Raw genomic sequence first — 24,408 nt, 5'->3', positions numbered from 1 at the left:
GGGGGCCGGTCGCGGCAGTCGCCAGGGCGTCGTCCTCTTGGGCCTCGCGCGTTGTCCACGCTTCCCCGGCTTGCCCCTCGGCCTGATCCCTGCCTGCTGTCTTTGGGGGGCCGGTTGAACCAAGCCTCCACCCTCCCCTCCTTCACCCGCTCTTCATCGGCTCGTCCGTCGCTCCGTCCCTGGTCGCTCGTCATCGTCACCACCGTCTCCTCCCGTCGTCGTCGTCATCAACCATGAGCGCCCCCTCGCGCTCCCTCTACCTCTACCTCGCTCCGGCTCCATCGTCGACCCGTCCGTCTTCCAACCCCAGTGTACTGTGTTCCCATGTCGGTCCTCTCCCCTCTTCCTGGTCCAAGAGCGTAGCTCGTTGTTATTCTTTATGTACTACAAGTCGCGCATCGCCGTCGCCGTCGTCGCCTTTGCGGCCGCATTCGATCCAAAGATCCACACTAGCCCCTTATGCTCGCTGGTTGTTCTCGGCGGCCCGTCGTTGTCGGTGCCGGGTCGCATCCTCTCTTTCTCTAGTGTGGAGTTTCGTCCGCTCGCGCTGGGCTGGATCCTGATGCCTCTGCTGCAGCGAGACCTCTCAGCTCCCTCCTTGGTGACGGGCGCAACAGATGCAGGCGATGCAAGAGCGAGCGAGGACATGGGAACCGTGCTGTGCAGTACGTCCGCGGACCTCGTCCTGCGCTCGAGAAGATTGAGGCCCGCCACGAGACTCGTGCGCGGAAGCCACGAGACGGCCGCCTCTGCCCGACTTTGCCAGACTGACCTGCTGTGCCTTTGCGATGTCGCCTGCCTTTGGCTCTGAGGATGTATGTAGATACGTACAGATCCAGCTTACAGTAGGCGTCTGCTCGGACGGCATCCGTATCGGCCGGGCCGCCGGGAAACTGTCGCTTCTTCCTGATCCACACAGGACTGTGGGTCCGTTGCTTTGCCGCGACAGGTCTTCAACTGGTCGATGCTGCGGAACCAGAATGGACGCGGACCACGATGGCGGTCGATGTACAACTGTACGTCCGTACATCCTCTGGGGCTAGCGCAGCGCAGAAGGGAATCTTGAATGGAAGGGTCAAGCTGGCGTGAACGGGGCTCCTGGTGCTCGTCTGGGGCTTCGTCTGAACGTGGCGCTGCCCGATGTGGTGGCTGAGATAGCGTGTGGCGCCCGCGTTGCCGCCCACGACCCTCGCTGAGCACCTCCTTGCTTGTCCGCCTCGCCTCGCCTCGTCTCGCCCTTCGTCCGGCGGCGTAACTGGGTACTTCTGCATCAATGGCGCCGCCCGCCAGCCCCCTCGCTACGCCCTATCCCTTGCCAATCGTCCCTTACACCCGTTCGGTACAGCGAGCGAAGACGGCGGACGACGTACCGCAGCTCAGATGATCTGCCAGAGGTTTGGAAGAGAAGGAAACGCGATGTGTGACCTCGTCGATGCAGCCAAGGAAGGGGCGGTACGTGGGCCCCTGCACGCGACCCCTGACGAGGAGGCACTCGCCCGCTCCCCCTATCCTGTGCTATCCTGTCCTGCTGAGGGCCCTCTTTCAGATGTCACACCGTTTCATGCCATGACGGAAGGCCCGCACGGTGGTGCCCATCCTGCTTCCTTGTTCATGGTCGAGTCGAGCCCGTGGGGACGTCTCATGGGCGGACGAGGATGCAGGCGTCGACGGATGGAGCCTGGAGGGCCGGGATGAGACCGCGAACCCCGCCCACGCCCCGCCACGCCCCGCCACACAAGGTCCAATCTGACTGGCTACCGAGTGTCCGGCTCGTCTGCCAGCTACAGCTGCGCGCCTTGTCGTCGGGCAAGGTGGACGGGCGCGACGCGATGGCATCGAGCGCATCCAGACACGCCTGGCCTGGTCACGACCTTGGAGGTCAGATCAGGCCTGGCATGCCATCGCGCGGCGAGACGGGGGACACGAACACGATGGTCTGGCCCGGCCTGGCGACGATACAGTAGGCGAGCTACGGGCAAGGACCGGTCGACGTCGTCGGGATCGCACAAGCATGCGAGCAGAGTCGGCGTTTGTGGGCGTGGACAAACAAGCCGCGAGGGGCGAGGTCGAGGGCGGAGCGACGCACACAACGGCTGTATGGACGCGGACACGAAGTCCGCGGCCGCAATTAGTGTGGCAGGGCCGCAATCAACGCAGGATTGCATGGGTGCAGCACGCTGAGGTGCACGAGGTGCGTGCTGCGTGGGACGGCAGACGATGTCCGACAAGCAGGCAAGCAAGCAAGAAGTGCGAGCCTGGAAGACTCTGCTGTAGTCTTTTCGTAGGGGATGTCCTACGCTAGCGCAACGAAAACGAGGACCGATCGAAACTACCATGGCACGATCGCGCTACCGGTACGGTACGCTCGAGATGGACGAGCACCAACCGCAGCAAGCCCAACGAGACATACAGACAGATAGACAGATCGACAGGCGCGTCGTCGCCCGCCTTGCCTTGCTTGGCCGCTGGGCTGAACTTCCTGATGTGTTGGCCGATTGCAACTCAGTCGGTCAGTCGACCGCCTCCGCCTCCCCGACGGCACGCCCTCGCGCCTTTGCCGAAGGGGTGTTTGTCAACAAACAGATCCGACCGTTGACGGGCGGGGCGCGGGCGGAGCGGGGATCGACGTCGTACGGGCACAGCCAGGCCAGGCCAGGCCAGGCCAGGCCAGCGGCCGCTTCGGTTGCTGCAACCGACAGCTCAAGCCGAGAGGGCGACATGAGGTAGGATCAGAATCAGATCAGATCAAACGGAACATACACCCAACGTCGTCCAAGGGCCGACGACGACGACGATGCCCGCGTCGACACCGCACCGATGCGCTTGATCGCCGGGCGGGCTGTGCCTTTGGCCTTCTTGGGTCTTCTGCCTGCCTTGGCTGCCTGTCCCCGTCACCGTCGTCGCTGTTGGCCGTCATCTTGGCTGCAAGGACCAAGGTGATGGTGCTACTGTACCTGTGGCCAAGGCCCCGCAGCTCCTGCTTGGTCCAGGATAGTCTGTCACAGGCAGGCAGGAAGAGGCACCAGCTGCATGATGCCATGTCATGTCATGCCGCACCGCATGCTCATTGCTACGGGTACGGTACTAGAGGCGGGCGGCCAACGACTTCATACGCCGATCCCCCCGTTTGCGCCCTCTACTGTTGTATCGCTCGACGTGGGTCGGTTTCCCGTGGCCGCGTCTTCCTGGCGCCAAAGTGAAAACCAAAGTCACATCGTACGGTACGTACCTACCTTCAGTGGCCTGGGCTGGTCTCTCTCCTCTTGTCGAAAAAGGGGGTGGTGGGCACACCTTGGCTGGCTTCTGCCTTACGGTAAGTCAGAGCAATCAATACGCCAGCATGTACCGAGCCGAGCCGTGTTGGCCAGGCCATGTGTGCCAGTGCGTGCGTGCGTACATCTACAGATGTACATATGGGTCGACGACGGCCAAGGTCGGCCAACGTTTGACTCTATTGCCATACCAGGCCTGCCCTGCCATGCTGCCCGGTCGCCGCCGCCGCCGCCAGCCATCAAGGACCAGAAGCCGTCCGAACAGAGAGGCAGGCGGGGCCCAGGCCTGGCCTAACTATGAGGCAGGGTGCAACGACGACGTCCGGTTGACCGCTCGTCGAAATGAGATTCTTGTCGAGATCCTTCTTCGCCTTCGCCCGTCTGTCGCCCTCTCTTCTCTCACTTTTTCCCCCTCTGCCTCTCTCTCCTCTGGCTTCCCGACTGCCCTGCTCGTCTTGTTCTTGTCCCTACGACACCCTTCTTGGCCATTTCTGCCGCATCGACAGAGTCTCGCACCGTCCGCCTGCGCTTCACGTCACCTGCCTGTCTCTCCTTCTTGGCTCATCACCATTCTCTGCGGACCATCTCTGCACCACCATCATCCATCCCTGTCCGTCGCTCGGGTTGGCCCCTCTTCTCGGCACCGTCACCCGCCGCCTCCCGTGCTCGCCGCTACATCACGCTCCCTCCGACTACCAGACCATCGACCCACTGCAACCCGTCACTGAACTACCACGCTCCTTTGCCTCCGTCGTGCCTTGACCCGTCAATCGACTCTACTTCCGGACGCCAGCAACTAGTCGCCTACCTGTCTAGCCCTGCCGCCATTGCTAGCACCTCTCTCCGCCACCATAGGCACCGACCATGCCGCTCTAGTCAAGTCAAGCTCTGCTTTTCGGGAAAAGCCACTGCACGCCGCCAGCACACGGAAACCATCGACCCCCGCCTCGACAATCTCCTGACCTCATTGCCGCCCAGTCGGCTGCCCTTGCCTCTGCCGCGCTGGACCTGGACCTCATACACGATATTCATGTCCGCGGTCGTCGCCTCCCGACCCTGCCAGCACCTCTTCACCCTGTAGGCCTCATCGCCGCCGGCCATCGGCAGTCGACGCCGAAGAGAGCGCACGCCCTCGAGCCAGTCTGGCTGCAGCAAATCCGTACCCTCTCCATGGTCCTGCGGCAATCAAGTCGCAGGCTCCTCCGTCGTCGACGCTGCCGCCCTCATCCCCTCCCTTGCCACCATCGCCATCGCCACCGTCATCCCCCGGGCTCGTGACCCAGGCCGCGAGAGGGCTACCGGAGAGCTACAGCAGCTTTTCGGAGCCCGGGCCCGTCGTCGCAGCCGTGAACAGCCCCGAGATTTCGCGGCGGCGCTCTGTCCAGTACCAGCGGTCGCCCTCTTGGTCGACGATCGGCGCATCTCGCCCGGGGTCGACCGCCTCGATCCGCCTCGACGGTCTCCATGGGTCCGCCGACCCGAGCTCTGCCGCCGTTGCGGGCGGGAGCAACCGCAACAGCGACCGCACCAGCAGGACCAACAGCCTCGGATACAGCCCCTATGACGGCCGATCCAGCACGTCGTCGCCGGCCGGCGGGCGTCCGCTCGAGTCGCCCACCATCCTCGCCGCGCCCTCGACCGCGCTGCCGGGCCAGGATGCTGGCTCTCTGGGCAAGCGCCGCAGCGATGCCGACCTGCGCAGGTCCCGCTCCGGACCGCTCGTGCTCAACCTGAGCGCCGAGCGGAAGCGCTGGTCGGACGCCTCGCCCCACAGCCCCTTCCACATGTCCTTTTCGCCCACATTGATGCTCCCGATGACCCCCGCCTCGCCCCGCCTGGCCGGACCGTCACAATCAACGTCCGACTCCTGGCAGCACCGCACGCTCGAGCGGTCGCCCTCGGTCCAGTCGGTCTCTTCGTACCTCCAGCGGCGCTCCTCCGGCCTCAACAGCGGTAACAACGCCGACAACCCGGAACGTCTCTTTGGTCTCGGCGTGCTGGGTGCTTCAGAGGCCGAAGGAGGGGGCATGGGCGGCAGCGGCACCGGTAGCGAGGCTCTTTATCCGGGCTCGCTGCCTTCCAATCTAGACCCTATCATCGAGGGAGGCATCGAGGTCCAGCAGCAGTCGCCCATATCGCCGCAAAGGGGGGACGAGGCCCCGCCCAGACAACAGTACTGCGGCGGCGGGCCCTCCCCCCCGCGCAGCGATCGTGGTCGGCCAGCCGCGGCGGGCGAACAATCCATCATCAATGCGGCCGCCGAGGTCGAGAGCCTTCTCGAAGATGGACCGGCTGAGCCCGGTCTTTGCGGCAGGAGCGGTAGTTCGGAGGACGGCACGCCCCCCAAGCCGCCGAATCGTTTCCGCCGCAAGGAGCTCCGTCTGAGCCAGTCGCTCAGCTCGGGCCGGCTGCACGGCACCTTTTCGTCGTCGGACCAGCTGCGGAGTGTGCCGTCTTCGGCCACGTCGATGGACAAGGGCAGCACCGACAGCACCATGGTGGCCAGCGGCGCCAGCGGGCACGGCTACGGCAGTGGCGTCTATTGGAACACGTCCAAGGCCAAGAAGACGGACACCCGGCGTGGGCGCACGCATCGGCCGCGCACGAGCTCGACCTCGGGCACCTCGGCCATCTCGTCGCCAGACAGCCCAGAGGGATCGCACGACACGAGCGAAGGCTCGCCGCTCGACGGCCCGCCCGCTGCTCGGTCCGGCAGCACGTTTGAGCTGGTTCAGTGGCAGGTGGCCACCGAGTCCGCCTCGCACCTCGAAGACATCTTCCTGCCGCTCGGAGGTAGTGGCGGACCCGCTCAGGGGGAAGGCGGCATGCCCGCCACGCCGCTGAAGCGGCCTCGGAGCCCCGAGGGCCTCGACATCGAGCGGGATGCGAATGCTGTTGGCGATGGACTCAGGCCGATATTCGCGCCTGACCCGAACCCGCCATCGCGCTGTCCTAGCGGGCTGGGCATCTCGGCCGTCGATGGCGGTTCTGGCCCGTCTGATCTGCTGCGCGGGATGCCGGGCTACGCACCGTCTGCGCCGCCCGAGACGCCGCGACGCGAGAGCTTTGACCTCGAGATCCACCGCAGCGCCGCCCTGGAGAGGGTGCTGCAGCAGCTGGCCAGCGATCCGGATGGAGGCGTCCTCTCGCCTTCGGCTGCGGCGACAGGCACGACGTCGGGCTCGACGGGTGGCGCAGCACCTTCGCTCAGCAGGCATGCCGACGGCACGATCGCCTCGGATCGCGATCAGAGCCGCCAGCCTTCGAACCGGTCAAGCATCGCCTGGAACGATGCGGCGCGTGCGACGGTGGCGCCGCTCGTCGTGCGCCAGCGGTCGTCGTCTTTACGTCGCAAGTCGAGCACCGTCCGCCGCGCCTCGCAGCAGCAGCAGCAGCAGCAGGAGCCGCGCGCGTCGATGCCGTCTCTCGACGTCTTCCGACGGGAGCCGCTGACTGGGCTGATGGACCATCGCCAGTCGATGATGGCGCAGCAGCCAGACGTGGAGCGGTCGGCTGCAGACGCAGAAGCGCAGTTGGGCTGTGGAGAGGCATCGCTTCCGTTCGGCGATCGTCTCCTCACCCGGTGCTGGGTGCTGCTGGCGCTGCTGGCGGCCACAGTCGTCTGGCAGGCGCTCTTCTTCGTCTTCCCCGCCCCGTATCTGTGGGATGCGATCCAACCGGCGCTGGTGGCCGTGGCGGCGGTGCTCTTCTCGTTGGTCGACGTCACGCTCCTGCTGGTGCTGCTCTCGATGCTGCCTCGCCGCCGTCGTCGAGACGCGGCGGAGCGGGAAAAGCCACGGCGGCGGGGCGACCCGCTCCTCGTCGGCGTCGAGACCATCTGGATCGCCTCGACGGCCGTATCGCTCGCCTACGCCACGGCGCTCTGCGCGGTGCAGGTGGCCAACATGGCGCGATCCCAAGACCGCGGCGCCCAAGCCGCCGGCATCCACTTTGACCGTAACAGGAGCACGGCAGGCGGCGCTCACGACGCGTTCCGCCAGGTGCTCAGCGACGTGCCGATCACGGCTGTCCTCTTCGTCTCGGGCTGCTTGGCCGTCGTCTTTGTGCTCGCCTCGACCGTCGTGGCCGTCTGTCGACGCCGCTCGCGCTTGAACAGCAGTAATGGCGGCGCGGACGTCGTCGCCGCCACGGCCACTCCAGCCGGCACAGCAGATCCCGCCGCGCCGTACGGCCAAGCCTGACGGGTCCCTCGTCCTCTCTCCCCGCTCTCGTCCTGCACAATCCCGGCCATTCCAACACCATCTCGTCGCTCCCGCAGTCGCTCTAATCAAACCAAAAAGCAAGGGTCCAACTGGTCACCGATCCGTCCCCCCGCCTTTCCTCTCTCCTCTCCCCACGCTCCTTTCCTGCCCTCGCTCACTGCCTCGTCCCTAAAGCATACCCCTGCGTCTCTTTTGCCACCCCTTCGTCTTCATTGCCGCTGCCTGCTCCCGCACCCCTCGCACCCACCCTCACTTTGTTATCGAGACAGCGCAGAGAATGCGCGGGAAAACCTTTGACAGCATCGAGGCTCTGACACAGGTCCACTCTACCTGCGTAAACCCCCTTCTTTTCCAAGCGACATGGCCTGGATCGGGCAGCAAACTTCTCAGTTGACAACGCTGAAGGTGGCCTCTGGCCTCTCTATACCTTGCGCTTCGCCTTGTGGTGGCAAAAAGTAGAGGGGAGTTTGGGACTGGATCTTTTGCGATGGGGCAAACGTGTTGCCATACCGCAAGGGTGGCGGGATTGCTGAGGGGCAGGGCTACATGAAAAGACGGACGGAAGGCTCCTTCCTATGCCAAGGCCTCATTGCACGCCTCATTGCACGCGATAGGGAACATGCCAGTGGACCCAGCTGGAAAACCGGCTTCCACGTCTACCTTCCACCCGTGTCCAACCCAAGAGGGGGGTAGGAGCACCTGGGAATAGCAGCATCGTACTCGGCACCCTCTCGAACCCCTGCCTAGCCGCCCTGCAGCGATCCGGTTGCATCAGAAGGGTACAAGGGGATGCTGTTGCATCTTCCCTCCCCAAAAACAGGTGCACACGGGCCTGCCAGGTAGATTTGGGGGAGGCAAAACTTGCAGCTAGCTATCGCTGGCTTAGTGAAAGGGCAACGGTATGCTATACTGGTCCAGGGAAGGGGAACCTGGAATGGTGAGATGGGGGGATGGTAGGGTAGGAGTCCACACCGTGCGTGTATCGAAAACTCCTTCTGGGCTTGGGCTGGGATGGTGGCTTCCACCCACCTGTCGCCTCCCTGCGGCGGGCGCTGTGGGATATGCTGTCAGCCAAGGTGCCCTGCAGTGTTCAGCTCTTGCTACACTTCATCAGGGCGGGACTGGACCATGAGCTGCTTCTGTGCCAAGTTCTTCATTGGTACTGCACAGCAGTTCCGTCTACCTCGACCGACTATCACGACCCAAAGCTGCTCGCGCTGCTCGCTACATTGTTACAGGCATCGCTTTGATTGCCTCTGCTGAGCCCGTGCGTACACCCGCTCCGCCAAGACCATGTCGTAGCACCTAGTGACTGCCGCTGCCGTCGTCGCTGGCGGGTTCCTGCCCGTAGTCTGCGACCCAGACGACTCCGCGCGCCGTGGCAAGACAGACCAGGCCGCTCTCCTCGTCGAGCGCCACTTCAGTCAGGATGTCCGCCCGGCTTCCCTCGTACGCCACCCGCCGCATCCCGTGGCCGGCCGCCGTCGTCGCCGGCGGTACAGCTGCCGTGGCCGTGGCCGTGGCCGTGGTGCGCAGATCGGAAACGGGCCAGGTCATACCGCCCAGTGGGCCTGCTGCCGTCGGCGGTATCGCCGCGCTGGGACGTACAGGCGGCAGCGAGACGTTGGGCGTCGGCCGTAGTGGCAGAAGCAGTCGTGTCCCCGCATCGTCGCCTTCGTCGTCGTCGTGGTCGTCGTCGTTGGAGGTGTTGCCGCGCAAATCATCGTCGCGCGAGGACGTTGCTGCAGAGGCACGCTGCTGCCCTCGTCGACTGCAGTATCCTCGTACGCTGCACGCCGGAGGCACCCCGCCGAGGCTCGTCATTAGGACGCCACGCCGGCCGCTCGCCCCCGCCGCCGCACCGATCAGCCTCTCGCCCGTCAGCGTCTGTCGGCTGACGATCGAGGGCGGGAAGGCGTACGAGAATCCCTCGACCGCCTCGACCGCCTCTCCTTGGTCGCCCTTCGAGCTGCTGCTGCTGCTGCTGCTGCTGCTGCTGCTGCTGCTGTCGGGTCGCGCCGGCGCTGCTTGAAACTCGAGATGAGTGAGACCGCCCAGATCGACAGCAAACAGGGCCAGGGGGGCACAGACCTCTCCGCCGTCGGTGCTCGACAGCTTGCCGCTGCTGCGCACCTCGCCAAAGCTTACGCTCAGGAGCGGCTTGTTGCCTTCGAGGATCGGATAGCGGCGCAGGGCCGCCGAGGTTCCGGAAGCTGCTGTCGAGGGAGCTGCGGCCGCAGCACGATTCCGAGCGCGCTGCTGTTGCTGCTGCTGCGATACCTGACTATCCAAGCTCGATTGCGAGCTGGCATCGAGGGTCCTCGAGGTGGTGCTACTGCTGCTGCTAATGCTGGCAGTCGTCGCCGTCGTCGGCGGTGCGGCCGTCGTGCTGGGCGGATCCTCGAGGCTGAGGAGACTCGAGGTCGAAGCAGAGGCACGGCTGCTGCTGCCGCGACGCGAATTGTTCGGTCGCGCCTGCACATCGTCGTCTGCCGCCCTCTCCGTCTCTGGCTCCTTCGGCAGCAGAAACAGCTCGACCACGCCAAGTCGGCCGACGGCAAGCAGGTGATGCGGAAAGAGCTTGACGGCAGCCGTCGAGCTGCGGTCGCTGCGCTCGATGCCGCCCCTCCAGCCGGTGCGCCAGTCAAAGATGTGGAGCAGGCCAGTGTAGGTTCCGACGGCGACCTTATCGTCGAGGATCGAGACGCACTGGGTGCCGCACCACTGGGGCGGGTCGAGGGCGCCCCGACGGTCGAGCACGGTGGGTTTTGTGGTGAGGTCGAGGACGTAGACGAGGCAGCCGGCGGCGCTGTAGTAGGAGCCGACGGCGATGTGGATGCTGTTGCCGTCGGGCGAGAGGACAGCGTCGAGGGCGGTGACGTCGCCGCCGGTGTCGACCTCGGCGACGAGGTGGTCGAGCTTCCTGCGGCGGGCGTCGCTGTTGGGCCGGCGTGCCTGTGAGGGGGTGATGGGCGGTAGCGTGGATTCGAGCGTGCTAGCGGCCAGGTCCCTAGCGGCGGCGCTGCTGGTGGCGGTGCCGGTGCTGATGCCGCTGCTTGTGCTGCTGATGCTGTGGCTCCTGCTCAGGCCGAGCTGGCCTGCGTCGTCGTCGCTGGGCCGCGTGGCGGGTCCCATGTGCTGGCGCTGGTGGCCAGCCGCCGAGCCTGGCGGATCGCTGCCGCCGGCGGCCGTAGCAGTCCTGACATCAGGCAGCGGACCAGTCAGGTCCCAAACGCGGACATAGCCGTCTACTGCGCCCGTGATGAGCCAGCGTTTGCGACGGTAGCGCGGGTGTGGTTTGTGCCCGCCGCCGCTGGCGGTTGGCGCGAGTGGCCCGAGGACGAGCTTGAGGCAGGTGATGCGGTCGATGTGGGCACGGGTCTTGTAGCATGTGAGCGGCTGGGCGGCGTAGGTGGACCAGCGCTGCTCGATCCCGATGGCATGAGAGAGGGTGGCTTCTAGTGCGAGGCGTGCGTCTGTCTCTGGGTCTGCGAGAGGGCCGCGGGTTGCGTCGATGCGCTGAGGGAGCGGCTGTACGGGTAGCTGGCGGCCAAGGCGGGCGTGGTGGTGGCGCCAGAGGCCGAGGGAGTGCGTGGCATGGCAGATGGACTTGCAGGTGAGGCGGAGGCTGAAGAGGTCGCGGACATGAACCAGCTTGCAGATGTCGAGGAGGAGCTCGTAGGGGAGCTTCTGGAGCGGGCCGGGTGTCGAGGCCATGGTGGGGGAGGAGGGCTCACTGTGCTCGCGACGATCAGGCTGGAGCAGAGGTCGGCCTTGTCAGCTCGGAGAGTATGTCAAGCATGTCGGTTGCGAGGGAGCGAGTGCGTGCGTGCTGCGGGTGGTGGTGGGGATGATGGTTGCTGGACAGGAAGAGAGGGGGTTGAGAGGGGGGTGCCACAGAGTGGGGGGGGAGAGAGAGGGCGAGGGCGAGGACACGGGCACGGGCACGGACGGCTGCGGATCCGGGTTCCGTCTTCCGAGGTTGGCAAAGCAGGGCTGGGCCCTCGAACCTCCACTTTGACTGGCCCTCTGTGCTCGACATCAACGTCGACGCCTTCCCTCTCAGCCTCCATCAGTATCCCTGCCCAACGGTAGCCCCCTCTCCTCTCCCCACTCCTAGCAATGCCACCACGCACACGATCCGCCGCCAGTCGGTCAGCAAACACAGCCACATCTACAGCCAGCGACCCGGCCGCATCCGCAACAAAGCATCCACGCCCCGGCGCCCAGCATCGACTCAGCCCGCCAGGCGCAGCGTCCGCATCCGACGACGGACAAGACGACAGCAACAACGGCGACGACGACGACGACGACGACGATGATCGTGCATCGCCATTCGAAGAAGCCGATAGCGACTCGGCAGACGAGTGGAGACCCGATCCCGACGTGAGCCAGGCGAGGAAACGCAGGCAAGGCCGTCGTGGCCCACCTTCCCGCAACGGCAGCATCCGCGACGATGATGACGATGAAGACGACGGCGGCGACAACGCGTCCGATGTCGACGACGAGCTGGTGCAGCAGATACGCGCGGCCAACCAAGCAGACGGTTCTGCGCAAAAGGGCACGAAACGCAAGAAGAATGCAGCCGATGCGCCTTCCAAACGTGCAAAGGCAAGCATCGACCGAGCGCCCTCGAAACGCAAGGCAACCGAGGGCCAATCTGTTACCGCGAACAAAGGCGGCGGAGGCGGCGATGACGACGACGGCGACGACGATGACGACGACGAAGAAGAAGACGACGTAGACTCCGAGGCGGAGCGAGAGCAGGCTCGCATCGAGGCCGAAGCGGCGTGGGCAAACGTGCGATCGCGAAAGGCGGCAGCGGCGGCGGCGACAAAGGACTCAGACTCGGCTTCGGCTCCAGCAGACGGCGCGAATGGCACGCCCGCCACCGCCACCGCGGGCCCACGCTCGCTCACCTCGTGGCTGGGCGTCGGACCCTCGGCCTCGAGCAGCGCCGACGAGCTCTCGTCGCTGCCCTGGCCCACGACGTGCGAGGCGGCCCAGATCGTCGACCGCTCCTCGCTCTTCATCGGCTACGTCTACCCGCTCCTGACGACGTCGGCGTCGCACATCGCCGCGCTCCTCTCGCACCTCTCGCGCCTCGTCCACCCCACCGTCCCCGTGACGCTGCTGCCGCCCCAGTTCGCCAACGCGCCCGCCAACAAGCGCGGGTCCTCGCACGACATGTACGCCTACCGCGTCCTCTCCCCCAAACGCGGACGCGCCGGCCTGACGGGGCCCGACGACTTTGCGCTGCACGAGGAAAAGGAAGACGACGGCGAAAAGTGGGGCGGCGACCGTGTCCTCCGCGTCGCCCGCGACGAGGGCGCCAGCGACGTCCTCGTCATCGTCAGCAGGTGGTACGGCGGGGAGCTCCTGGGTCCCGTCCGCTTCGAGCACATTGAAAACGCCGCCAGGCGCGCACTCGAGCGCCACATCGAGGCCCAGACCCTCGAGCACCGCAGGATGGAGCTCGACGGCTTGGATCAAAAGGTCGAATCGTTGCGCGCAAAGATCGCCCAGGCTGAACGGGGCCACGGTTTTGCCTCGGCCTCGGCTGACGGGGGCGTTGCTTCCGCAGTCTCTGCCGAGGCCAAGGCGGAGCAGTATCCCGACCTCAACGTGGCAAAGGCGGACCGGCTGCTGCTGGCGAGGCGGAGGACGATCCAGGTATTGGACAAGAAGCTACACGGCCTTGAGAATCCGCTCCATACGGCGCCGTCGACGGGCGAGGCAGGAGCTGGCGAAGGCGAACATGGCGGGGCCGCCGGCGGTGGCCGTGGCGGTGAACAGGGGAGCGAGGGAAGACATGGCGAGGAGGGCAACGACGGGCATGAGGACAATAGTGTCGATGTGCCCGCCACCGCCGACGGCCTGCTGCCAGAGATGGATGCCGACGAGGAGGCGATGCTGCTGGCCGAGGCGGAGGCAATGACGCGGGGGGATGCCACCACCGCGCCGTCCGCCGCCACCCGGCCCGATGCTGGACCTCCCTCGCAACCGGTCGAGGTCAGCAGCGATACCGCTCCACCTCCCGCCGCAGATGGCGCCACACCGCCAGCGCAGTCTACAGACACAGGTGCGACGATCAAGCCGGATCCGGACCAACCCATCGACGTCGACATGGCCCGCCGTGTCAAAGTCGAGCCGGCGGACGATGCAGCGTCCCTCATCAAGCCCGATCCAGACGCCAAAGACGACGACGAGGCCGGACCCGAACTGGTGCTCGAAAGCGACGCATCCCTTTCGGATCCAGAGCGCCAACTATCCTCGTCGCCCGAGCTGGAGCCGGCCGATATCAAGGCTTCCGCCTCTACCGACGACGACGACGACGACGTCGAGGCGTATGGCGAGGAACGCTGCGAAGGTGACGCTGCAGACGACGGAGAGGATCTGGCTGGGTGGGCTGAACTGTGACGCACTGCGATGCGCTCCATAGAAGCCGGGTAGAGATCAGCACGTGCAGCCATGCACACACACGCAAGAGACAAGACGTCCGATCAGCTGACCTTGCGCTCGCTCGATCGCACTCCCACAAACGCCTGCACGTTCGCCGGGCCATCGGCGAAGACTAACGTGACGACCAGAAGACAAGGATCGATTGCATGCATGCATGCGCCGACTGCGACGACGACAAGGCGGCTCAGGAAAAGTAGAATTGGTCGTTCTTCTTCTTGGCCTGGACCTCGAGGATGCCGCCGTGGAAGTGCTCGTGGTCGAGGACGGTGGCGCCCTCGCGGAGGGCAATCATGCCGGCCTCGACGCAGACGGCCTTGAGCTGCGCGCCGTTCATCTCGTCGGTGCTCCGGGCCAGCTCCTCAAAGTTGACATTGGGGCCGACGGCCATCTTGCGCGAGTGGATCTCCATGATGCGCGCGCGCGCCTCCTCGTTGGGCAGCGGGAACTCAATCTTTCGGTCCAGCCGTCCGGACCGGAGCAGCGCCGGATCGAGAATGTCGATCCGGTTGGTCGCGGCAATCACCTTGATCCGCTCGTCGCTCGAGAAGCCGTCGAGCTGGTTGAGCAGCTCGAGCATGGTGCGCTGCACCTCGCGGTCGCCCGACTTGTCCGAGTCGAAACGTTTCGTGCCAATCGCGTCGAGCTCGTCGATGAAGATGATGGCCGGCGCCTTCTCCTTGGCCAGCTCGAATGCGTCGCGGACCAGCTTGGCGCCGTCGCCGATAAACATCTGCACCAGCGACGGGCCGGCCAGCTTGAGGTAGCACGCGTTGGTTTGCGCCGCACACGCGCGCGCCAGCAGCGTCTTTCCGGTGCCTGTCGGGGTTGAGAGAGGGAAGGAGGAAGAAGGGCGAAGATGGCAGAGAAGCGGTCAGCGACAGCGGCAGTGGCGAAATGGGGGTCGCATCTATAGTGCCAACGTCTCCTGCTGGCCCGCCACTCACCTGGAGGGCCGTACATGAGGGCGCCCTTGGGCGGCCGGATGCCGAGGTTCTTGAACTTCTGCTCCTGCTGCATGGGCAGGACGATAGCCTCGACGAGCTCCTCGATCTGCTTGTCGAGGCCGCCAATGTCGGTGTAGGTCTCGGTGGGCCTCTCGTCGACCTCCATGGCCTTGACCCGCGAGTCGTACTCTGCCGGCAGCTTGTCGAGGACGAGGTAGCTGTCCTTGTTGACGCCGATCAGGTCGCCGGGCCGGAGCTCGTCGGCGGGGACGAGGCCGATGAGGGGTAGGAAGATGGTCTGCCGCGTCGACGTCTTGATGACGGCGCACTTGCCCTTGCGCCGGGCGTCGAGGTCGACGTTGGCGCCCTCCTCGGACTCCTCGTCAATGTCCGGGTCGATGTCGAGGATCTCGACGACGTTGCCGACGAGGTAGGGCAGCATCTTGTTCTGCTTGATCTTGTCCGTGTTGTCCTTGATCTGTTCGCGCTTTGACGACTGCTCGTGCATCAGCCGCATGTGCTCCGAGCGCATCACCTTGACGTCGTTTTCCAGCAGCCGCGTCCGCGTCTGGATCTCGTCGATCGACGCGTTGAGCACCTCGTCCGGCAGCGGCTCCTCCTCGGGTTCGCTGGACGCCATCTTGGTATCGCCATCGGCCGTCACACTGGACGGGCCTGCAGCTGCAGAGGCGGCATCGCCTGCGTCGGGCTTCTGCGAAGGCTGGCCGTTGCCATTACCATTGCCGCTGCCGCCTGCGCCGCTGTTCGGCTGTGCGTCAGACATAATTGTGATGGTGGTGGCGGCTGCAGATGAGTGGTGCAACGGGCGGAGGGCCAGGAGGTGTGGCCTTCGAGTGGCCGGGTCGACAAGCGGTGCAGCAGTGGGGGCGCGAGCAGGATTGAGTCAACGCCGTTGCAGTAGGAGAGCAGCAGAAATGTGGCGATAGGGCGCGAGGTGGTGTGAATGGGGCCAAGCGTGGCGTGGCGCGGAGATGGTGGAGTGTGGTAATGGTGGAGAGAAGGTCGTGGCGGTGGTGAGGCGGCAGGAGCGAGGTGGCCCACGGGCCCGCCCTCAGGCAGGCCAAGCCAGCCGTGGACGCCGCGTATTTCATGTGGAGAGGGCCGCCCGCCCCGTTCGATCACCGCGCCACGCGGATCCGGCTCCGGCTCAGGCTCAGGCCAGGTCAGCCGTCAATTCACAGCCTCTCCTCCTCCGCCGACGCCCAAACGGCCCACGTCTCTTCTCCTCCCCACTCTCGCACAACCCGAAGCGTGAACAGACGAGACACTATTGAGCCGAGCTGGCCATTCACAATGTCACCGACTATCGATACAGAAGCGCCGCCGCGATGTAGGGAGCACGGGCTATGGATTTCCGCAGCAAGTGCACCAGCTCACGCCTCGGCCTGCTGGCCTCCGGTTCGCTCGCGTTCCGGGGGAGCCTTGACGACGATGCTGCCGATTGACGAGTGGCGCGAGGCAGAGACAGGGGAGCCAGGGGCGTCAGTAACAGTGTCTACTGACGAAAATGCGCGACACCGGCGCCGCGCCACCTGCTGCCACTCACCCGTGCTCGACCAGCTTCATGCGCAGCAGCAGGCGCTTGTTCTCGCGGTCCATCTTCTCGCCATTCTTGATGGCCGTCTCAAACAGCTTCTTGCGGCTGTCGGCGACGTGGTACTCGAGCGTCTTGGCCCGCCAGTCGATCCTCGCCTCGCCAGACACGCCCAGCGCCGACCGGCCCGCCAGGTTCTTGAGCTCGCCCCTCTCGACGCAGCCGATCAGCTCGCGCGCCATCCTCTCCTCGGTCCACCCGAACGCGCTCGCCATCCTCGCGATGCTGATCTTGTCGAATGGGCTGAACGTCTGACGCAGCGCGCGCCGCGTCAGCGCCGTGTGGATCGCCTCCATGTGCGGCGCCAGGTTCGGGTCGACTACGTGGCGGCTCTGTCGACGGCGGCGGCCGAGGAAAGGGGGACGAGGCGATGGAGTTGTCAGCGAGCTGTCGCCAGCGCACGTCGGGTGCAGCGTGGACCTGCTCCTCCCTGCCGTGCGTCAACTCACCTTCCATCGCTCGAGGATCTCGCCGACCTTTCTGAACCGCGCCGCGGCGAATGCGTCGAGCAGCTCGCGGGCATGCGGCTCGTGCTCCAGAAAAGTGCGGAAGCCTGCCTGGTCCAGCACCTGCGCCTTGAGCGGGCCGCGCTCCATGGTGGCCAGCGAGCAGAGCACCACGTAGATGGCCACGTCCGACGGAGATACGTAGTCGCCCAACGCCGTTGCCTGAGTAGGGTCGATGCTGACCAGCGTCCTGGCAGCCGACTCGTAGCGTCGGAGGCCGAGCGCAGCCAGAGCCTGCGCCGCCTTGAGCTTGGCGGCGATCTCGGCCACCTGCCGTCTCGCAGCCGCTTCGGCCGCGGTGCTGCTGCTGCCCCCTCCGCTGCCGCCCGATGTGGACCCCGTGTTGCCCCCCGTCTGGCTCGTAGAGGCGGCCGAGCTGCCGCCGGCGCGGAAGAGCGCTCCGATGGCATCGGCACCGGCCGTGGTGCCGCCCTTGGTCGGCGGTGCGATGGATCCGCTGCTGCTGCTGCCGGTGGCCGCCGAGCTGAGCTTCCTTCCGCTCGAGCTGCTGCCGCTGCCGCTTCCGCTGGGGACGTAGGTCTCGAGCACGCCCTCTGCCTTGGAGACAAAGGTCTGCACGTTGCCGTAGTTTTCCAGGCGGAGCGAGACGTCGACCACGTTGAGGCACATTTCGATGACGTGCTCGCTCGTCGAGCAGAAGTCGCGGGTGCGGGTGTAGGACTTGAGCGCCTCCTGCAGCTCGCCCGTGGAGCGGAAGTGGTCTCCGAGGTCGCGGTGGGCCATGCGGATGCTCTCCTTGATGAGGTTGTTTTGGTAGTTGCGCAGCTCGAGCTCGAGCTTTTCCTGCTCGCTGCGGTTGTGGGCCTCGGTCTGCGCGAGCCACTCCGAGTCGAGCTGCTTGCGCTCAGCGGCGGAGATGAGGCTGCCGCTGGCATCGGTGTTGTGGAGCGTCAGGACATGGTGATAGCTCGACGTGTCGCGGGTCGTCTCCTTGAGCAGGTCGAGGGCGGCGGCCGAGCAGGGCTGGCGCAGCTCTGGGCAGCAGCTGGCGAGGTGGATGAGTCGCTGGATGCGGGCCAGGCCCTTGTACGGGGAGCTTGCGGGAAGGAGTTTCATCCAGCAGAGATGGAACAGGCGACAATTAGACACAGAGTCGAGGCGTCGCGGAGGCTAGGGCGGCCTGTCACTCACATGTACGACTCCCAGTCGAAGGGGTCATCCGAGGCGAGGTGGACCTGCTTGTGAGTGTGGATAGCGTCGTCGCGCTGCGCAGCCTCGGTCATATTGACGGGCGGATGCAGAGGGGCTCAAAGCTAGCGTCGATGTTGCCCGTGAGCACGAGGGGCGGGGAGATGGTGAGCAAGTGGGGGGGATGCCGTGGTGGTGGTGGCGGCGGCCAAACCAGCAGGCCGGGCTGGCTGGCCCGAGCGGGGGCAAGCCTGCAGCCCGCAGCCTGGCGTGGCCCTGAGAAAATGTGGAGCAGGCCTGGCCTAGCTCAGCCAAGAGGCGCCCCTGCGGATCCGAGCCGGTGAGGATGGGGAGTTGGAATTTCGAGAGCGGGGCTGGCCGAAACTTCGGAACGCGGGCCCAGCCGAGTTCTCCACTTTTTTCGCCAGCCTGGGTCGCCTCTGGCCCGCCCAGCTGCAAGACACCTGCAGGCCGGCGGTCGGGGGGGAACGTGGCCAGGCCGCGACCGAGCGACACCTGGCCCATCCTCACGACCAGCCTCCATCCTCCCCTCCCGCTGCCTCGCTCTTCCGTTGCATCCCATCACATTCTCGGGTGCTCTTGCTGGACAATGCCCTCAACGACCCTCGGCGGCCTGCTGGACAGCGCACGCCGGATCGTGCCCCCGGTACTGCTGCCAGCGTCCGGCAGCCGCCTGCCCACTTCCCTTCGCAGCAACGACGCAGCAAAGCACCGCGCCACCCTCGGCAGGCCTTCGCTCTTTGACGCACCGCACCATGCCGCCCGGCCCCGCACCCGCTCCGCCGCCTCGATCAGCCTCACGCTGCCATCGCGCTCCACCGTGCTCTTCGTGCTCGGCTGCCTTGCATGGTATACATCATCGGCGCTCTCGTCCAACCTGGCAAAGGCGCTCCTCTCGCTCTCGCCTCGTCAAAAGGCGCTTCCCGACTCGCAACGGCCCATGGCGCCGCCCTTTCCATACCCGGTCACGCTCACCATGATCCAGTTCATCTTTGTACACCTCTTCGCCGGCCTCTGCGGCTCGAGGCGCCTCCTCGGCGGCTTTGCCATGACGACAATTGTCAAGCCCAGCTGGGCGAGGGTGATGGAGGTCGGCCGCCTCAGTGTCTTTGGCGTCGTCGGTCACATATTCAGCTCGCTCGCCATCAGCAGGGTGCCCGTAGCAACGGTCCACACGATCAAGGTGCGTCCGCCCAGGGTCCTCTCGAAGTTCAGACCCCGCTGGGCATGGCTCTCCTGCTGACGAACAGTTGTCCCCTCCTTTCTGCTCGCCGCCCCTCACTCTTGCGCATCGATCGCCCCAGGCCCTCTCCCCGCTCTTCACGGTGCTTTCCTACACCTACCTCTTTGGCGTCAGCTACTCGTCCCGGACCTACTTCTCCCTCGCGCCGCTCACCTTCGGCGTCATGTTGGCCTGCTCCGGCTTCTCGTTCAGCGCCGACGACATCGTCGGCTTCACTGCCGCCCTCGGCTCCACCTTTGTCTTTGTCGCGCAGAACATCTACAGCAAGAAGCTGCTGCGCAAGGGCGAAAAGGCCAAGCAGGAGCGTGAGCTCGGCCTCCGCTCCGACGACGCCAAGATGGACAAGCTCAACGTGCTCTTCTATGCCAGTGGCTGCTCTGCGGTGGTGGGTATTTGGCAGCGAGCATGCTGACGGCTGCCACCATTTTCTGCCTTCATGCGCGTGCTGACCGGCTCCGCTCTGGGCGCTTCCCCTCCTGCTGTCCTCCTGGCCGCAGCTGATGCTGCCGGTGGTGCTGTATTACGACTCGCACGCTCTCTTTGCAGCATCGACGCCGGACCCGGCCGCGGCCTCGACGTTCAAGACGCTCTCGCTCATCTTTGGCAACGGCATCGTCTACTCGCTGCAGAGCATCCTCGCCTTTTCGATCCTCTCGCTCGTCTCGCCAGTGACGTACTCGATCGCTTCGCTGCTCAAGCGCATCTTTGTCATCATCCTCGCGCTGGTGTGGTTCCACCAGCAGGTGCGCTTCCTCCAGCTCGTCGGCATCGTCCTCACCTTTGCCGGGCTCTGGCTCTACACCGACGCCAAGACGCGCGACGAGGTCGACAAGGCAGAGGGCAAGATGCGGAGGCGCGAGGGCGAGGAGCTCGAAGGCGTTCTGCCGACACGGCAGGTCCGTTCGACAGCCTTTTCGACGACGGCGCCGACGGCGGCGGCGACGGCAATGCCCATGACGCAGCAGCAGAGGCAGCGGCAGCATCAGCAGGACCTCTACGACCGGATCGCGCAGGCGGGGCCCTACCAGCCGCCCAGGATGGTAAGGAGCTACGTCCACGATCCCAGGAACAGCTTCCCGAGCCCGCCGTATAGCGACAAGGAATGAGGCGGCGGGGCGATGCGCGGGCCGGTGAGCTCGAGATAAGGGACCGCGACCGCGCGCGACATGCACAACATAGACAGACCTCTAGACGCAATCACCACAGCTTACCATGCCACGGATCCCGCTCCTCTCGCCCGATGACGAGCCATGATGAGCCGATCTGCTTGCTGCTGCCCATCGGCGGACTCGAGCCCCGTCCTGCCACTTTCTCTGCCGTCGCCCGTACGAGAGGCGACCGAGCGAAACCCGGCTCAGACGAGGGCTCAGCGGGTGCAGCGGCACGGCCATGACGGTCCGGTGAGTACCTTCCTTTGATTGATCAATGCTGAGCGCCGCTCGTGCGCTCCCAGTCAAGTGCGGTAGCGTGGGTGAGGTGCAGGCCAAGAGGGACGAGCGACGCAGACCAGCACAAAGCGCGCACCAACACTCTCTTGACTCCTTCGGCTCTTTGGCCAAGTGGCAATTTACGCACCGTCGGGTGCCATCCTTCCTTCTCTCGACATGGGTCACGCTCCTAGCACCATCAGTTCCACGAAGCACAGTGCGGGGCTAGGCCCGACTAGCCGCTGCGCTACGGTACCACTGCTGCTGCAGCTGGGGTTTCAGCTTGCCGTCCGAGCTCGACGGTCATGAGCGAAGTCACTGCCGAGCGCTATCTGGCACGTCCAGCCGAACCTCTGGGCAAAGCGCAACGGCACCCGCAGCCGTGCCGACCGCTCTGTCACTGGCGGGGCAATCAGGGGTCAGCAAGTGCTCGTATCGCAGCTTGCAACGGTCCGACCCTCTGAGCTGTGACGTGGGCAAGAGGGACGACTCGAGGTGACACCCGACCATGACTTGACCTCTCTCCTACGAGCCGTTTGCCTCTCTCGCCTCATCGACCGTCTTTGATCGCCGAAATGACAGACTAGGGAGCGCGCAAGAGGTGCTGTACCCATCGCTCGCTCTTTGTCAGACTACCCGGATCCAGGCAGATACGGGGGCACGGGTCCCGCCGCGCTTGCCGGTCTTGCTCGGATCCATCAGGCGGGCACCTCTCGAGATGCGGCACTGGTCAGCGCAACCCTTGGATCTCATTTGCCGGCAGACGCGGACGCCGTCCATCTATCTACCTTTTCTCAAAGAGGCAGCGAGCCAGGCTGGGTGAGTGCGCCGCAATACCGTGAGTATGCCAAGGACGAGATGCCGGCCGTTGCAGCTTATCTCTCTTGCTCCTGCGCCACAAAGGGAAAGAAGCCGGCCGGCGCTCAGCGGAAAGCGATAGATCAACTGGACCCCAAATCTTCACCAAAGGAGCACAGGTTGTTTCGACGGCAAACCTGCTTCTTTCCTGCCTTGAGGCTTGGCGCGGGACAATCGGGGTGGCGTCGACAGATGGTCGGTCCGGGTCGTGCGGTCATGGTCAATCCCCTGCTGGGACAGTTGCGACGGGACTCGCTCTCCGCTGCGGCGATGACGGCCGCCGCCAGGTTCATGACCATCTCAGAAAGGGCACAAGCAAGCTAAGCTACATAAGGCGACCCTTCCTTTTGTCGACAGGACCGAGCCGACGGCTGTCCGATGCCGCCCAGGTGGGCTAGACCAGGCGAGGCCAAGCTAGGGATGCTCAACAAAGGGATGCGGGGGTCGAGGGTTACCGTTCGGCTGCCGTCATCCTCCTGCAGACCGAAGTCGGTCTGCAGTGCAACCTGCCAGGCCGCTGACCGTCGTATGGATGTATGGAGCTTGCGAGATGACGCCGACGGCGCCGAACAGCTCGACACCACCACCGGGCTCCTCTGGCGTGCGTGCCCCAGGATGAGGCCGGGCAGCCGGGTTGATTGCGAGCTCGTTCGGATGCCCAGGCGAGACGGAGCAGGCACGCTATCCGATGAAGCGATTTCCCAGCTTTCCGGCGTATGCCGCCGCCGCCGCCGCCGCCACCGCCGTCGACGTCGTCGTCATCTTCTTCGCCGTGAGGACCGCACGTTGGGCCGATGCCGGTGCCCATTCGACCGACCTCTCACGTTCCACCGTACATACGTACGTACTGGAGTGCAGGGCAGGGCGGTAGGCGAGGGGAGGCAGTCCGTGTGGCAAATTTCGGGTCCAGCGGCGGCCGGCAGCGGCGGCGGCGGCGGCGTGGGCGAGAGCGGAGCAGGTGAACTGCTGCAGGGCTGCGCAGCGCAGATCCTCCTCGTTGCCCTAGCCTGCCTAGCCTGACTGGTCTAGCTGCCTTTGGTCCAGTTGTAGGAAGCGGCAACTGGTCCGCTGTCCTGCCGGTCATACGGTCGGTCGGTCCGCCCTCTGGCGTGGTGACCCCCGGGCCTCTTGTTGCAGCAGCAGCATGCCCTTTCAACGGACCTGCGAGGCAGGCTAGGGGGAATTGCGAATGTTCATGATGAAACCCCCCGGTCCAAGACGAGGGAGGGACGGGACCGTCGGCCCCCCTTTGGCCTGCTCCTTTCCGAGGCCCCCCTCGCTTCCAGCAGACAAGCGAGCGAGAGCGCCAGAAGCAAGACGACCGGAGGTACAGCAGGGGTGCCAGCCCGTGTCGGATCGAGAAAGGGAGGCTGGGGAGAGACAAGCCCCTGGGCCCCCGCCCCCCTGTCGTCGCCGTTGCGATCATCTCTGGAACGCCCAGCTCTCTTCGGTCGGGAGGGCCACCGATACCATCTCGCAAGCTCAGCAGCTGCTCGTTGGAGAGGCGCCGCGACGATAATCAGCAGGCAGGCCGGCAAGAGACGGCGGGCACAGACCGCAGCGTGCCGTGGAACCGAACCGTGTGGCTGACCCGCCTGGGCCCGCCCGTCCGCCTGCTGGTGGTTGTGTCTTGACTTGACGTGGGCCCCATGTCCCTGGCTGGATATCCACAGCGAAGGCAGGCCAGCGCCGCGAGGGTCGAATCGCCAGACCGGCCAGCCTCAGAGGCCACAAGCTAGGCCAGCCTAGCCCAGGCCAAGCGACTTGACCGCGCTTTTGGGTTCATGCATGCAGCGTGCAGCTGGGGGCCTTGCATGCATCTTGCAGGCGGGGCTTTGGCTAGCGCGCGCTCTCTGATCTGGCGCTGCTCGACTGACTGACGCTCGACTTGGCCGCCCGCTTCCTTGCCTGACCTGACCTTCTTCTGCGCCCTCGCTTCCACGAAAATAGAGGTGGTGGCGGCGTACGGGGGGTTGGCATGGGCCAGCTCGCAAGCAGGCAAGCAGGAGGCGGAACAGCGCGCACACCTCCTCCGGCTGGCTGCTGCTTGCCATGCGATACGGTGCGATCCGCAACGCACGATAACCCGTCGGGCGGGCGCTCAGAAGCTCCGTGCCTCGACCTGGCGAGGAGGGAAAGGGGGCCCGAGCCCAGCTGCCAATTCTCTCTGGCCCTGGCCCTGGCTCTGGCCTCAGCTGCCCTTCGCCCTTCGCCGTCCACCGTCCGCCGTCCGCCGTCCGGCGCCGCTATTCATGGGCCAAAGCAGGTCCGACCGCCCAGCAACGCGGCAAGCAAGGCTGGCTTCACAGGGCTGGCTTCAAAAGGGCTGGCTGGCTCCTTGATTAGCCTCGCCTGGCCTGGTGCGTGACTAGCGGCCTTGTTTGCTTGGCTGCGTTGTGGTGCTTTGAGCTAGGCTGGGTGGCGCAGACAAAGCAAGGACCCAGCGGCGGCGGAACAGAGGCCAGCTGCAGATAGGGGCAGCCAAGGAGTATCAACGCCTCACAACCACCGAACCGTACCTTCGCTCGCCGGCAGCGGCTGCAGCCACACAGAGGAGAGAGCAAGACAGGCAGGCAGATGCAGCCAGGCAAGAGGCAGGCAGGATGCCATGCCGGCAGAGGGTAGGCTAGAGGCCAGGCTAGCCTAGGTTGGGAGGACGATGCTACGCACGTTCGGCGCCTCGAGCTG

General features: G+C 65.4%; 6 protein-coding genes across 6 annotated transcripts; 3 read left to right on the top strand and 3 right to left on the bottom strand.

Moving 5' to 3' along the window:
- Nucleotides 1–5,056: 5,056 nt before the first annotated feature.
- Nucleotides 5,057–7,474, top strand: PFL1_01452 (uncharacterized protein; the record flags this gene model as incomplete). The annotated part of the gene is made up of 1 exon (XM_007878954.1): nucleotides 5,057–7,474. The coding sequence occupies one exon, from the start codon at nucleotides 5,057–5,059 to the stop codon at nucleotides 7,472–7,474; it is 2,418 nt and encodes an 805-aa protein (XP_007877145.1).
- Nucleotides 7,475–8,800: 1,326 nt separating this feature from the next.
- Nucleotides 8,801–11,212, bottom strand: PFL1_01451 (uncharacterized protein; the record flags this gene model as incomplete). Its single annotated transcript, XM_007878953.1, has 1 exon — nucleotides 8,801–11,212. The coding sequence occupies one exon, from the start codon at nucleotides 11,210–11,212 to the stop codon at nucleotides 8,801–8,803; it is 2,412 nt and encodes an 803-aa protein (XP_007877144.1).
- Nucleotides 11,213–11,617: 405 nt separating this feature from the next.
- PFL1_01450 (uncharacterized protein) lies at nucleotides 11,618–13,915 on the top strand (the record flags this gene model as incomplete). Its single annotated transcript, XM_007878952.1, has 1 exon — nucleotides 11,618–13,915. One exon carries the CDS (start codon nucleotides 11,618–11,620, stop codon nucleotides 13,913–13,915), a length of 2,298 nt encoding a protein of 765 aa, XP_007877143.1.
- A 226-nt stretch (nucleotides 13,916–14,141) lies between these two features.
- PFL1_01449 (uncharacterized protein) lies at nucleotides 14,142–15,685 on the bottom strand (the record flags this gene model as incomplete). Its single annotated transcript, XM_007878951.1, has 2 exons — nucleotides 14,142–14,773; nucleotides 14,902–15,685. The coding sequence occupies 2 exons, from the start codon at nucleotides 15,683–15,685 to the stop codon at nucleotides 14,142–14,144; spliced, it is 1,416 nt and encodes a 471-aa protein (XP_007877142.1).
- A 610-nt stretch (nucleotides 15,686–16,295) lies between these two features.
- Nucleotides 16,296–18,266, bottom strand: PFL1_01448 (uncharacterized protein; the record flags this gene model as incomplete). The annotated part of the gene is made up of 4 exons (XM_007878950.1): nucleotides 16,296–16,356; nucleotides 16,469–16,848; nucleotides 16,966–18,079; nucleotides 18,175–18,266. The coding sequence occupies 4 exons, from the start codon at nucleotides 18,264–18,266 to the stop codon at nucleotides 16,296–16,298; spliced, it is 1,647 nt and encodes a 548-aa protein (XP_007877141.1).
- Nucleotides 18,267–18,781: 515 nt separating this feature from the next.
- Nucleotides 18,782–20,541, top strand: PFL1_01447 (uncharacterized protein; the record flags this gene model as incomplete). Its single annotated transcript, XM_007878949.1, has 3 exons — nucleotides 18,782–19,375; nucleotides 19,497–19,820; nucleotides 19,933–20,541. The coding sequence occupies 3 exons, from the start codon at nucleotides 18,782–18,784 to the stop codon at nucleotides 20,539–20,541; spliced, it is 1,527 nt and encodes a 508-aa protein (XP_007877140.1).
- Nucleotides 20,542–24,408: the final 3,867 nt, after the last annotated feature.

Source organism: Pseudozyma flocculosa (genome assembly GCF_000417875.1).
Source record: "Pseudozyma flocculosa PF-1 unplaced genomic scaffold scaffold00003, whole genome shotgun sequence".
Classification (NCBI taxonomy): Eukaryota; Fungi; Basidiomycota; class Ustilaginomycetes; order Ustilaginales; family Ustilaginaceae; genus Pseudozyma; species Pseudozyma flocculosa.
Note: the sequence above shows the minus strand (reverse complement) of the source record. Positions and strands in the feature narration are given on the sequence as shown.